General features: G+C 36.8%; 1 protein-coding gene across 5 annotated transcripts in view; it reads right to left on the reverse strand.

Annotated features, from left to right (window-relative positions):
• The window catches only part of RALGAPA1 (Ral GTPase activating protein catalytic subunit alpha 1), a 314150-nt gene that overhangs the window by 237447 nt on the left and 61232 nt on the right, over window positions 1-15471 (reverse strand). For all 5 annotated transcript variants that reach the window (XM_044664768.1, XM_044664769.1, XM_044664766.1 and 2 more), the window contains exons 10-11: window positions 11640-11879; window positions 6602-6799 (exon numbers count right to left, since the gene is read on the reverse strand). In XM_044664768.1, the coding sequence (XP_044520703.1) occupies window positions 6602-6799; window positions 11640-11879 (438 nt within the window). The remainder of the gene's footprint in view (window positions 1-6601; window positions 6800-11639; window positions 11880-15471) is intronic.

The following is a 15471-nucleotide window of genomic DNA, read 5'->3' on the forward strand; positions in this document are numbered from 1 at the left end:
GAGAGAGAGAGAGAGAGAGAGAGAGAGAGAGAGAGAGAGAGAGAGAATAAATATAGTTATTTGCCTTAGGAAGAATAATTGTTTTTTTGCCTTTGCAAGTCTAACACAACAAAATGCCTGGTATATTAGCTAACTAACTTCCAAGCACTCTTGATGAAAACTTTACAGCTAAGTAGATCTTTTGAAATCTATTACATCTCAGCAAAAAAGGAAAGAGGCAGGAATAGCAATCAAGATCTCAGGCAAAGTAAGAGCAAAAACAGTCTTAATAAAAAGGGCATTAATAGGTAAATTATTATTTTTTGCTTTTTAAAAAAGTTCCAAAGACAAATATTATCTATTTTTAACATATATGCACCAAACTACAGATTAAAAAATACGAGTAACCTCAACAAATACTTTTTAAAACTTGGTAATTTCTAATCGAAATATAGGAATAAAGAAAAGAATGGAAAAGTTTTGGAAAGGAGGATATGATAAAAAGTTTGGTGATAGGGGGGCAGCTGGGTAGCTCAGTGGATTGAGAGCCAGGTCATAGAGACGGGAGGTCCTAGGTTCAAATCCGACCTCAGACACTTCCCAGCTGTGTGACCCTGGGCAAGTTACTTGACCCCCAGTGCCTACCCTTACCAATCTTCCACCTATAAGTCAATACACAGAAGTTAAGGGTTTAAAATTTAAAAAAAAAAAGTTTGGTGATAATTGAATGGACATGAAAAGGCATATGCATAGGTCTCAGTTGTATGAGGACCTTTATACAAGCTGACATATATAAGGCATCAAAAATGTCACATGCAAAAAAAAAACCAAAATACTGAACACTTAATTTACTGAAAACAGCAGAGTAAAAATTATGTTTGATAAAGAAAAAAGAATTAAAAATTAATTGTAGACTAATTTACTCAGAAGTAAGTGAGTCAATAAACATGTATTAATCACCTACTATTTCCTAGAGAGCTGTGTGATTCAGCAGATTGGGCATTGGGCCCCTGAAATCAAGAAGAGCTCCTTGAGTGTGGTACATTATAATAATTTATTATCAGAGTTTTTCCACTTTTCTATTTCCCTCTCCTGCCTTGCTCTTAAATTTTTTTCCTAGAAAAAATATTACTTATAGATGACTTGCTGGGATGGGAGAAAGGAATGGATGCTGGGAGATATATGAAGTTGAAGATAACATCAAGGAGACTAGAAGAACAGTGATATCTTTGAGAGAAATGTTTGAAAAGAGCTTTGAGTATGGAGAAAAGGATAATGAGTTTGGGTTTTGGACATGCGTACAGTTAGCAATAAGTGATGCAGGTGAGAATAGGGTTGGAGATACAAGTATGTGTATATGTTCCCTCCCAACATACATATACGTATATGCATCTATGAGCCATCAGGATAACTGATCTTAAATCCATGGGAGCTGATGAAGTCAATAAATTAGAGTTGTATATATATAGAAGAGGATACTAGGACAGTCTTGAGAAAGACCCATAGTTATGAGCACAATATGGATGATGAATTAGCAAAGATGGCTGAGAAGTAACAATTAAATAGTAGGAAAACCAGAAGAAAGTAGTGAAATAAAAACCAAATGAGAAAATACCCAGGACAAGAGGATGACCCAGAGCATTATTAAATGCAGCAGACAGGTTCAGAACAACGAATACTGAGAAGAGATTGCCAGATTTTGCAATTAAGCATTATTAGTAACTTTGGAAGGAACAGTTTTTCCCCCAAGTAATGAAGTCCAGAAGCCAGACTGCAAAGGCTTGAGGAGGTAGTCACTTAACCCCTATTGACTAGCCCTTACCGCTCTTCTGCCTTAGAACTGATACACAGTAGTGATTCTAAAACGGAAGGTAAGGGTCACATTTTTTTTTTTTTAAAAAGGGGAAGTTACCCACAGTTACTGCATATGACCTGGATAAATAAAGCAAATAAGACTGAGAAGGAGCAGCCAGACAAGTAGGAGGAAAACTGGGATAGGCTGGTGTTATATGATAATAGAATTCCATAGATGGGTACTACTTTTTAAATCAGGCTAAAGAATCCCTAATTGAAGTAATGAAAGTTCCTGCAAAGAGTCTAACACCTGGTCTTAAGTTTGAGAAACTAAAACCAGAAATTGGAGATAATCCTGCAACTTTCCTGGACAGGATGATAGAGGCCAGGGAAAATCTTTTGGGAATGGATAACCTTACTGATCAGGACATTGCATACATAAGGAGGCAATTTGTAAAAAACAGCTGTAGTCCAGTAAAAAATTACTTTAGAACAAACTGCCCTACCTGGGAGATAATGGGATTGGAAGAACTCCCTAGAAATGCTTGTTACATCTAAGTTACAGACAGAAAAAAAGGGCAGATGATAAAAACGATCTGGTGGAAGAATTAATAAATCAATTAAAGGAAGCTAACAGAAAATTAAAGGAAACAGAAATAAAAGAGGCAGTGGCAGCATTAAGAACCTATAAACCTAGGACTGACTATACTTCTAGACCAAAAAGGTCCAGCCCACCCTGTTGTTTTCTCTGTGACAAAGTAGGGTACTTTTTACGTGATTGCAGATTTAGGGGACAGGTCTTCAACCAAACAAATAGAAATAATAAATTTTATGGAAATGGGTACAGACAGAATGGGAATGGCTACAAGAATGCAAATCCTAGATCAAAGGCAAGAGAAAACAGGCTATTGCAATCATATGTGTTGCCAAGGATCAAAACAGGCACCAGAGTTGTACAGTATACAAGAATTTATAAAAAATGGAGCTCGACCTAAGTATTCCCAGGTGATAGGAGCATCTGCTTACCAAAAACCAGAGAACAAAAGTGCAGGAAATGTTTCATTATGAAGGTTTACCCACAGAGGCAAAGAAACTAAAAACAAAAAGCAAAAGAAATTAGAAAATGGGAGCATCAGGGAAAAGCAAATAACAATAGTAGGAAAAGTAGCAAACACAATAACAGTACCTAGGGTAAACAAAGAAAGAAAAATTAACTAGTGAGCAAGAAAGCAATGAATACAGAGAAAATAGAGATGAAGGAAATAAAGAAATAGAGATATAGGAAGAGAAAGAGAAGGAGAAGAAGAAGGGACAGAAAATAGTTATTTAGAAGAAGCTGAAAGATTCATCAGGCAAAAATATAGACTACAGGCAAAAATATAGATTACAGTCAGAAAGTTCATAAGGGGACAAATCCAGAGGAAGAGGAGAAACAAGCAGCCCAGAGGAAAAGCATAAAAGCAGATTTTAGCAGCAGGAAGGAGAAGCAGACAGAAGCAGACAACTTGATGCTGATAGACTAGCAAAGACTGTACAGAAATCTGTAAAGAAGACCAGATGAGGACTGGAGTCGAGACTGTGAGATAAATGCATTAAACATTTTTATTATTAAACACATTTCCAAATTAGTTTCATGCAACATTACATAGTTACACAACAACTGAAGGCAGAAGAGAGCCATCAGGCAACATAAGAGGAGAATCTGAAGTTTGATAAGTACGTTTGCATGCAACAAGCATATATAAGGGATATATGTTACACTAAATGTTATAAGATCTTTATTAGCTACTATATCCATAAATAAATGGGTATTTATGAATTGATTAATGTAACAGTAAAATAGTTATACATATTAGATTCATAAGGTCTTACCTAAATAGAAGGTCTGTTTGAGATATTCTACTTAGGTTAACATCAGGAAACATACAGGGATCAATGTAGAGATTAAAATAGTGAGATACAGTACATACCACACACACATGTACATAGCTTTGTAATATGTCTATTTGTAACATAGTTAGGAGAACATAACTGTAATATAGGGAATATAAATACATGTACATATGTGTATATGTGATTTTCTATGTGTATATGGTATGTAAGATAGATAAATTTAATGTCCATAGTTGCTATAATGCAGAAATTTTACTAATCTGTACATAAATGTATATATACATCTGTGTAGTTATATTGTGATAATTAGATTAAGTCTACCTTGCCCATCTTTAGATTTAATCACCATAGGTGAAAACATCTCCACTTAACTCACAAGTTGGGAGGTCTGTGCTAGAGTGAGTGACAAATCAGAATTTACTTGACTGCCTCCTGGGCAGTCCCCTAAGAAAAGTGTCTGTTGTAATTGGACACATAAACTAAGAAGAAGGCACAGGAAATGATGCAAAAGAAGCCCCTTTAAAAGAGAGTTCAGGGAATTCAGCTGCTCTCTTATTGTTCATTGCTTGGAAGTGGAGGAGCTCTGGAGCTGGGACCCTGAGACTCTGGTGAGACTGTTCTTAAATCTTTCCTTTGGAATTCCACATGGTGAGTATAAAGACTGAATTTTCCTGAACTTCTCTTAAGGAACTTCCCTTTCAAAAGAGACTCTGTGGCTAAAGCTTTTGCTTCATTCACCTCCAGGACCCTCTGGGCCTCTGACTTTCCTGCCTTAGGCTCAAGGCTGAAATTCCCTCAGCTGAGGATTAATTAGATCTCCCTGGGTCAAACAAACTAGGGGATCAGAGCAAAATACCTAGTGTATTAGATTACTTATCTTATCCTCTTCTCTCATTTCCTTATTTCCTCCTCTTCCTCTCCACATTTGTAAATAAACTCCCATAAAAGTCATTTTGACTTGAGGTTATTCTTAAATTGGGGACTGATAATTATTCAATTCCCTGGCGACCAAACCTTTTAATATTCACCCAATCAAAACCCCTTTTTACCCCTTACAATATGTAATTATATGTACAGGTTATATAAAAAAGGTATGTGCATAGTTAAATTGTTGACAAAACTTGAGATTCTAAAGATAGGATATTTAGCTCAAAATTCTCTGTTGACAGTTTGATTTTATGTAATAGCAACAGCATTTAGCATAGAAAGAATTTGTTCTGAACTATTCAGCTTAGATTTTTTAAAATGCATTTTGCATAAGTTTATTTTTTAGCCAGATGGATTGTGTTTTTTGTAAAAGCTTATGTTAAATTGTGTTTTATTGTATTTTTCTATTTTTATATACATTGCTATAATATTTTTTGATAAGATTGTTTTGTGTATTAGATTAACAGCATAGGTTTTTTTTTTTTTGTTTTTTTTTTTTAATTTTTTTTTTTTAAACCCTTAACTTCTGTGTATTGACTTATAGGTGGAAGAGTGGTAAGGGTAGGCAATGGGGGTCAAGTGACTTGCCCAGGGTCACACAGCTGGGAAGTGTCTGAGGCCGGATCTGAACCTAGGACCTCCCGTCTCTAGGCCCGGCTCTCAATCCACTGAGCTACCCAGCTGCCCCCAACAGCATAGGTTTTTACAAACTGTTTTCACAAAAGTTTTGTGGTTGCACTTTGACTTTTTGGATTTTATTGCATTCTTTTATACTTTGCTGTTTGTATCTATATTCAGAAATTTTCTTGCATGTTTTGATTTTGCAAATGTTTGCACTTTGTTTAATCTTTGTAACAACCCCTTTCCCTTCCTTTCCTTTGTTCAAATCCCTAGAGTAGAGAAGTTAAGATAGGAAGTAGATAAGTAAGTGTAGTAGTTTGAATTTAGATTAGGAATACAATAAAGGGAATTGAGTGTGTGTGTGTACAGACAACAAAATTATTTTTATCAAAACAAGTTTTGGTCTGCACGCAGGGGGGTGTCGAGGAGAAGGACTGAGAGAGAGTTTGCAAACAGATAGATTTTTCAAAGAGAAACTGATCTCATGCACAGAACTTTTTAGACCTCATTCTGGAATGGGAGACCTTTTTAAAAGGTGACACACAGAGACTGATGGAGTCCGTTGTTCCTGTTTGTCAGGAGGCGTGGAGAGAGAACTTCCTGTGGGGGAAATCTATCTTTGCCTATGGGAAGTTTACTTACCTGTTCCCGAGAGCTAGAGGTTCCTGTGTTCTAGATATCTGAAGATACAGAACATCCTTCCCAACCCTGTCTCCAATTCCCATCTCCCTGTGATCCTGTAAGCTCCTGGTTCCTGAGAGTATCCTGACCATGTGTGTGTGAGAGAGCCAGTACACAGTGAAACCTGTCTGTGAAGAAGAGGCTTGCAGCCATCTTGGGCCTGGAGTCAGGAAGACTCATCTTCTGAGTACAAATCCAGCCTCAGAGATTTACTAAATGTGCGACACTTTAACAATGATTGTCTCAATTTCCTCATTTGTAAAATGAGTTGAAGAAGGAAATGGCAAACTAATCCAGTGTTTTTGCCAAGAAAACTCCATATAGAATCATGAAGAGTCAGATACAACTGAAAAAATGACTGAACAAAAACTATGTAATAATGAAGATGTATAACATTTAAAGAACATAATTTTAATATAATATCCATCAATTTGTAAATACCATTTAACCCACCAATATAAAAAATAAAAACAACATTCCTTTTTATGTGTAACATCAAACAAAAATGTCATATTTCATAAGTGGGCAAAAGAAAAAGGTTTGTTAACTAATTATAAGTTATACTGAATTCTATTTTTAAACTCCCTAATTAGTAAATTAGTAAAAAAAGTTCTACTACATTAATAGTTATGAAACTTTCTGGGAAGTGAATATGTTCTACATATGATAAAATATATATACACATACACATATATTTTAACTTTACCTCATCTTTTTCTTTTCCTTCTTCTGATAAGACATCAGGTTCTGCATCATTCTCAATGCAAGGTAAACTTATAGAAGTAACCTCAATTTCTTCAGGCTCTTTCATGAACAAAGGTTTTTCCTCCTGCTGAATCCATTCCTGATACACTTTCACCACTTTTCTCATAGCAGCTGCTTCACAAATTGGTAATAAGAATGCCTAGTCAAAAACATAAAAACATTACTATGATGATAATGTTACATTCTTCCTTTGCTGAAGTAGCAGATGTGTTTTAATTTTGATATAGATTTGATATATAAAAATTTCTCCAAAAATCAAAACCAACTAAGTTATGGTCTGAAAATATTCTCTCACCCTTATTTTCAAACATAATTGTTAGACATGTACTTAAGTGAGAAGTATCAAGAAAATAATTACTATATGTAGACATTATGTAAATACAAATGCATTATAGTGCAAGCCCTCAAAGAGTTTACATTCTAATAATGGGAGGCAACACATAGAAAGATTGGTAGCCAGGAAAAGAGGCATGATCTGGAAAAATTGTAAGGAATATGAGTGGAACGGTAAAGCAATCAACTGATAAGCTTTTTTGAAAAGCAATGGTAATGTTGACTGGATAAGAATTGTCAGAGCAAAGGATGCAAAGCAGAGAGGAAAATACTAGTGCTGTCAAATCAGATAGTTGATTGATATTGGCCTTTGATTTATTATTGGTGGCATTATTCCCTAGGTATTTGGACTCCAAAATCTCTATTTAGACAATTGTGTGCTTGTCCAATTCCTTTCCTCCCCTTATTTATTTCAATACTTGGAATAGTAGTTTGATGTTATCTACTAAAGTTCCCCAGAATCAGCATCTTTCTTTGTTGTTGTAATTGAGTTGAAATATTGCCACAGCTGAGAGAAGACATTTTTCGAAACCACTAGAAATTGCCAGATTTTTAGGATTATGGCTATGGCAGTTGGGATGAAACAAATACATTCAGCCAGGGTCAGAGCACACCATTTATAATAATCATATATGTCCAGTACTTGTTGCACGAAATTAGGGACCTTTCTAAACCAAAAATCCATAACACCTTGAATAAGAGACCATGAAATCATAGAGATGCTAGATAGGATGAATGTTATCCTAGCTAACTTCATTTTGGTTGTAACAGAAGATTTTAGGTAGTTTACTAACTTTGCTCGCCAATTAAATGTTATAGAGAAATAAAGTAAATCTTAATCTTTAAGGTTAATTTAGGAGGGATAAAGGTGAGGTAGGTAATGGGAGGAGGAATGAAAGGGGATGGTTGAATGTAGGGAAGGAAAGAATGAGGTGGTATATTGGATGGTAAGGGAATAATAGATGGGGTATTCAGGAGAGGCAGCTTAAAACAGGCTTGACACTGAGGCTAGAGACAGAGGGTACTGGGGAGATAGGCTGAACCCTTCAAGGCAAGGAAAAGTATCTCTATAGATACAAAGGAGTTGGGCCAGTCAGAAATGTTTAAATCTGCCTTGAGGGCTTCTCTTGTTAGTTTCTAAAGTCCTTTGAGGGAGGAGTCAAAGGGTTCCTCCCTGTCAGTGAAACTGATGGCAGGAGGAAGTCTCAGGTATGGACTTCCTGCCAAGATGGATGCCCGCAGTTCCCTCATGAAATAAAAGCAAATAATTCCTTCCCTCTTCAACCCTTGCCTTAATCTTCGACACAATGATTCACCAGAGGCTTTGAGTAGGTAACAAAGGGGAATTTATTAATACCAGAGTTAATCAGAAGGAGAGAGGGGTTTTGGGTTTTGTAACAGCCACTAGGGAGAAAGCTGCAGGTAGGGGAAGGGTCACAGGAGGGTTAGACTGAGAGAGAGAGCTTGCTCTCCCAGTCAGGAAGGTTTGGCTGCCTTAAAGTAAAGTATTTACTAGATCAATAAAATAAGGGATAGCTTGATTTAAGGATGTCCTACTTGCCTATAAAAAACGAAAGCCTACAATGTCTAAAACCAAACCCCAAACCACCCTTCCTCCCAGAGCCCAAAGGGAATTTCAGGGAAGATAACAGGGGTATAATAAGAGGTCAGGAAGAGGTCCAGAGAAATCAGCTAGGTTCAAATTGTCCAGAGACAAAAGAACAGGCCAAGGCAAAGCCGAAAGCCAAAAGCAGAGCCTCCGTTGGAACATCAGCTCTCTTCAAGCCTCAGATTTCAACTGAACTTTTGTGAAGATTCTAAGACTTCTAACTGCTAGAAGTTTACAGTTGACTCTTGCAAGAGCAAAAGCCTCTGTTGCATCCTTGCATTACAATGGCTATAACCAAAGAGCAGGGTTTGAGTCTGAGGCCAGCTAGATGTAGTGAGGCCTCATCAATCAAATTAAATTACCCTTGCTGGAATGCTAGTTCATGCAATAAATTAAAAGTTTGAACATAAATAAATCCTATTTTTTCTACTTATATCATTTCAGAATGATGTTCTTATGGGGGGCAGGGGGATGACCTAAGTAGTGAATGAAAATTGCATTTGATGTAAAACTTTTTAAAGCACTTACCCAAAAAAGTCCTATTATGTTACCTCATTTATGGCATTGAGGTAACCTACTTTCCTTCAGGTTCTAAAAGCCTATTCTAGTAGAGTTCATAGTCCTACCACACCTATCAGGTAGGTAGGTCCTATTCAAGGTGGAAACAGCTTCAAAGCAGGAAGAATGATAATTGACTGTGAGTTTTCTATGATCTGACAAAAGCTAACCTAAATTTAGAGAGGCTCATAGCCAAAAGGCTGGCCATCAAGTGATGATATGAGGACTAAAACATAGAGGTGTCACAATATGTACTGATGTAGACAACACCTACACTGATAAACACAGATCTTTGGAAGTGAAATCTAAGGAAAATGCAAGATGGAAATTTCCAGAAAAGTACTAATATTAAATTTGCAACTATTTAGATATGTAAACAAACTTGAAAAAGTAGTCCTTCTGGCAGCTTCCTTGCTTTTTAGGTTAAAAAAATCACTCTCCTATTATTAATACATCATATTCTCTTGACTTAACAATCAATTCCTATTAACTCCACATGTAATTAATACTATCATACTGCCACCTAAAGAAAATAAGCCTGAAATTCTGCCATTTTGGGCCTGCAAGAGCTTTTCAGCTGATTGGCAATGGCTGAGTCTGGCAGTAATCTCTTGGAGCACCAACCAACAGCAAACCCACTGTTATATTATTCAGACAGAAATCCAAGTTAGAAACTCAGAGAGTTCAGAGGAAGAGAGAATAGCATTCAGACTATACTGGATCAAACCAGACTGGGAACACTGAAAACTGGTAAAACCCTAGCCTGCATAATCCCTGAAATTTTAGAATAGCACAACATTAAACATACTGAGAAAGCATCCAAAGGAAAAAAAAAATACAAAAACTCAGTTCAGAATATTCCTGACAAAACTAAATAGTACATAGTACATTTTATGCCTTAGCATAAATTCCACAGTGAGGAAGTAGGCTTAAAAAAAGAGCTAACAAAATCCCACCATAGAGTTATTGGAGTGACAGATAAACTGAAGACACAAACTCAAAAGAAGAGGTCAACTCTAAAATAATTTATAAGCAAAGCCTAAGGGAAAAACACAACTTGGGCACAAGTTCAACTTGAATTCTTTAAGGAGATAAAGAGATTTTCGTTTTGTTTGAAAAAAAAAAAAAAAGATTCCTACTCAAAAGTCAATCCTACAAAGGATTAAAAAAAAGAAGAAAAGCAAGCTCTAGTGGAAAAAATGGGGTGGGAGGGATCAGTTATGGCAGAAAGACTGGTAAAAAGAATGAACAACCTAGAACAGTGATGGGCAAACTATGGCCTGCAGGTCAGGTGTGGCCCCCTGAAATGTTCTATCCTGCCTCAGGACATTATTCCTAATCTGACGAATACAATGCAATGAAACTTTGAAAGAGTTGCCTTAGAAACAGACTGACAGATGAGCATTTCCTTTCCTTTGGCCCCCTCTTTAAAAAGTTTGCCCATCACTGACCTAGAACATGGGGTAAAAATCCTTAGTTGGGGGGTAACTTCTTAAGAATCTGAATGAATGAAATAAAAACCAATGACTGAGAGACAAGAAATGTTGCTGCTGTTCGTCCTTCAGTTTTGAAGAAGACCAATGAACTCATGCTAAGAGATATCTTGACTTTTTGAGTAAATAAAGATTTAAATGAGGCACAGTTTAAAAACGTTGTCAGTTTCACTCTCTTTTCCAAGAGTCATTGACGTACAGTGGCAAGAAAAAGAGTTAAGACCACTGGTAATCATGGCTCAGGATGCAGTGGATGACTCTGGCTGCTTCAATGTCTGAACAAGATAAAAGTGCTTTCCAATGCTTGTTTCAGCTCTCTTCACGGCAGTTAGAACAAACTTCTCACTTACTAATTCAACTGGAGATGTTTTTACATGCTTGGATAAGGCATACTTGTAACTTGCTAATGGATTTGATTCCTGTCAGCTACTTCAACATAGTTTAGCCATCTGCAGAGATGGTTTTACCAGGGTGTGGCCACTGCTCATACAAGATTCTTAAGATCACAGATGAAAGTTGGATGGTATTTGGACACCATGGGCAGGTGAGCAGCCCTAAAAAGGCCTTGGCAATCCCTTACATAAGAGGTGCTAGTCCTCCCTGAATACTCCATACATTCTCAAAAACTTAAAAGTATGAATATTTTTCAAGAGATTTTCAATGAAGCAGAAAAAGTTTTTTTTTTTAAATTAAGAAAATATATTTTTAAAATTATGATTAAATAAGCATGGGGGAAAAAAACAAAAAAAAGTATATATTTGAAACATGTATGACCTTTTTCAAGAAATATATTCTTAAAAAAAAAATAAAAAAACACATTAAAAAACAGCATTTCAAAGACTAATCCACAAACTGACTTTACTAACTAAAAATTAGTGAAAATTTTAGCTTTCAAAGAGAATGCTATCAAAATGAGAAAGAATAAGATGCTGGAGACGGGAAGTCTTGGATTGAAGGAAGGAAGGAAGGCAACAAGATGCATTTACCTGTCGAAAGATCTCTGTGACAAAATTAACATGACTTCTTTTAGAAGAAAAAACTTTTCGTACTATTTCAATGTCTGTGAGATGTTCTTCATCAATACTACAGAGACTAGAAGAACTTGGTTCTCGCTCTGTAAGAGTACTTGTATTAGAATGGGATTGTTCTGGCTCTGTAGTTCTTTCTGTTCTATCAGAACTGTCATTTTTATTTTCTTCTCTAGAAGCCAATCCAGCAGCTGCCCTCTAAAATAAAAGATTGAGAAAAAAATCACATCTGTTAATTTAATTCAATAGACATTTAATTGTGAGTAAATATTCTTGCCTAGCACTGAGAATATAAGGGTTTTTGTCCTTAAGAAAGTTACATTCTACTAGAGGAAATAATATACATTTGCTTACCTGTGTAGAGCATAATTTGAGAGACTGAGAATGAAAAACTAGAAGAATCAGGAAAAATTCCATGAAAGAAAGCATCTAATACACTAATATACTGTTTGTAGTAGTAAACTGGTCCAACCATTATAGAGTACAATTTGGAACTAAGCTCAGAAAGTTACAAAACTGTGCATAACCCTTTGACCCAGAAATACCACTACTATATCCCATACTATACTATATCTATATCCCAGAGATAAAATGAAAAAGGAAAATGATCTATATGTACAAAAAGACTTATAATAGCTCTTTTTGCATTGGTAAAGCACTGGAAATTGACAGGATGTCCATCAACTGGGGAACAACTAAACAAGTTGTATATGATGGTGATGGAATACTATTATGCCATAATTACGCTATAAGAAATGACAAGCAGGATGGTTTCATTAAAACCAGGGGAGATTTATAATCTGATGCAAAGTAAAGTGAAAAAAAACTGTGAAAAGTACTGTATATGGGAAAAGCAATATTGTAATAATAGTCAATTGTGAACAATTTAGTTACTCTAATCAATATAGCAATCCAAAGACAATTTCAAAGGACTCATGATGAAAAAAGCTATCTACCTACAGAGAAAGGATTAATGTATTCTGGGTGTAGATTGAAGTATTTTTTTTAATTTTTATTGCCTTTTTTGGCAACATGGCTAAAAAGAAATTATGTTTTCATGACTTTACATATAATTGATATCATACTGTTTCCTTTCTCAATAAGGGAGAGACCTCACGGAAACATTTTAGACACAAAAATGTAAAAAAATTGTTAAAAATAAATGTTTTCAAATTTTTTTAAAGCATTTGATATGAGCGACAAAGAAAGCCAAAGATCTTAAAGGGCAGGTGAGAAGGAAATTAAATCCAAATGTGGTAGAAAGCATATGCAAAAGTTGGAGATGGGATCTCTACAATATGGTCGATTTGGCTACAACACAAGAGTATAGGACAGTGATGGCGAGCCTTTTAGGGATCATGTGCTGTACCCTGGCCCCTTCCCCTCCCAAAGACTGTGTGCGGTGCTGCCTTCCCTCCAGACTCAGTGCCCCACCTGTCCCCCACACCCTTACCCCACAAAGGGGAGGAAGAAAGGCCTCCCACTGGTTTGCTGGGCAGAGAGGCCAGTGACATGAAAAAGTGTCATCAGGCATAGTGGAGAGGGGGAAGGGAGCAGCTCCCCCAAGTCCCTCCTCTGCCTTTCTAGTAATGAACTCTGTTGGGAGATGACAGGGTGCTTGCCCACAGAGAGTGCTTTGCATGTCCTCTTTGGCACCTATGCCATCATCACTGAAATAGGAAACAGAGTAATGGTTAAGATGTCTGGAAAGAGATCAGGATCAAAGGATGAAGAAGTTTCAAGTATTTTGACCTAGAGGCAATAAGAATCCAATAAAAGTTTCTGACCACAGAAATAACTTGATTGGATATCTGTGTTAGAATGGATTGAAAAACAGACTAGAATGAGGTAAGCCAATTGGAAGACTATTTCAACAGTACAACTGAGTGATGAAGTTCGTACTCATTTGTGTAGAAAGAAGGTAACATGTGCTAGGAACTGTGAAGGAAGAATAAGTCTAGGCTTATGTTGGCAAAGATGCAGCATATGTGCCCCAGTGTGCTAGGGGGGACCGCTCTGTTACCCCTCTCCACCATGACTGAGAACATTTTTTTACATGTCAACTTGCTCCCTTTGCTCTCTGGGGTAATGCGGAGGGTGGGTGTGGGTGTTGGGAGCTATTAAGAGAAATTAGAATCTCAAGTAGATATTTTTATCTGGACCCCCTCAAAAGATCAATACAGACCGGCAGAGCCATGTATTGACTTTCCTCCCTATCAGGACTACGGGACGAGACAGGTGTGGGATATATCTAAGATAAAAATCTGAGATTCCTCTTTTGATTCCTTTCATAATTCTCACCGTCCTTCAAAATGCATTATAGTCTTATTGAAAAATCTTTGGGCTCTCAGCAATCCAGCAGGAGGGGGGCTAACTCTGTTCCCATTTGCCCGAGAACACAGATGGCTGGTACGGCCAAGGTCGCACCCTTGGCAGGGCATTTTGCCGAGAATTAAAGTAAAATAATAAGGCTCAAAAAATTGTTTAATACCATCAAGGCCGAGAAACTGACGGGGCTTTCCAACCTAACGGAGATGTCCCAGGCTCCACTTAAAGATAACACATGTAGTTGATAGTTTAGCATAGGTTTTTTGTCTACGCCTGGAGGCTTCTAAGGCTTTTGTTTTGACTATAGTAAAAATCTTGCTCTCTGTAACTATGGGAAACTTTCTTGGGCTTTTGGGGTAAAGAGATCTTTAATTTCCTTTATAATAAAGTGGCTACTTCAGTATTTTTTGGAGTATTATGAGCTAACAAGCCGTACTTCCAATCTGTTTCATTCTTTGCGTCTGACGACCACACTAGGCCACTCAGATTAGTCTCTGGTTATAGAGCAGGTTCTCTATAGGTAGAGACCTCACAGGTGACTTGAAGGTACAATTTGGGCACATGATCTCTGAAAGGTTCACCAATGCTGGTCTAGGCAACTGCTTATAGAGAGTGAGGGAAAAGAAAACCAAAATGACTCTGAGGTTGTAAAATGCGGTAATTGGGAAATGGTCTCCTTGAATAAAGCAGGGAGGTTTGAAGAAGACATTTGAGCTTGATATGCTTATGCAGCTTCCAGGTGGACATATCTAAACACATAAGAGTTGATGAGAATAGGTATTGAAATAAAGATTTTGTAGCTTTGTACATAAAGCTTATTGAACACATGAGAAAAAATGAATCAAAAGAACTTTTTTAAAAAAAGGAGAAAAGAAGACCCAGGAGAGAGCCTTGGGGGAAGGGGGAATACAAAAATAGGAATCAGTATATCTATATATCTATATATCTATATATCTATATCTATATATCTATATCTATATATCTATATATAGATATATAGATATGTATTAAGAAAGAATAGTCAGAAAGCAGCAGAAAAAGGAAGAGATAACAGTATTATGGAAACCAAGATGAGAGATTATCCAGAAAAAGTAGATGGATGGTGTAGAACCCCAAAGTTATGACACAGAAACTAAGCAACCACAAGCAAAAACAAGCTAGGGACTCCCAGATCAGCATGGCTTCAAGAAACCTAAAGTTACTAACAGGTCAGGATGTCTTAGAGAAATCCATGGTCACTAATAATAGGGTGTTATTAGGCTCCCAAATGTAGCATAAAGACCCTACATGCTTGGGGAAGACAGCCAAAAACCATTAACTACAAAGGCTACTTCAGGAACTATAGGGCGCTCCTGAATCTGTCAACACCCGCCACCTTACCCGCCACCCCTTGACCCCCCCTTAACCACCAGCCTGGAATCCCAAACATATATAATCTTTACTCTGACTATGCCCCCCCCCC

Source organism: Gracilinanus agilis, chromosome 2 (assembly GCF_016433145.1).
Source record: "Gracilinanus agilis isolate LMUSP501 chromosome 2, AgileGrace, whole genome shotgun sequence".
Lineage (NCBI taxonomy): Eukaryota > Metazoa > Chordata > Mammalia > Didelphimorphia > Didelphidae > Gracilinanus > Gracilinanus agilis.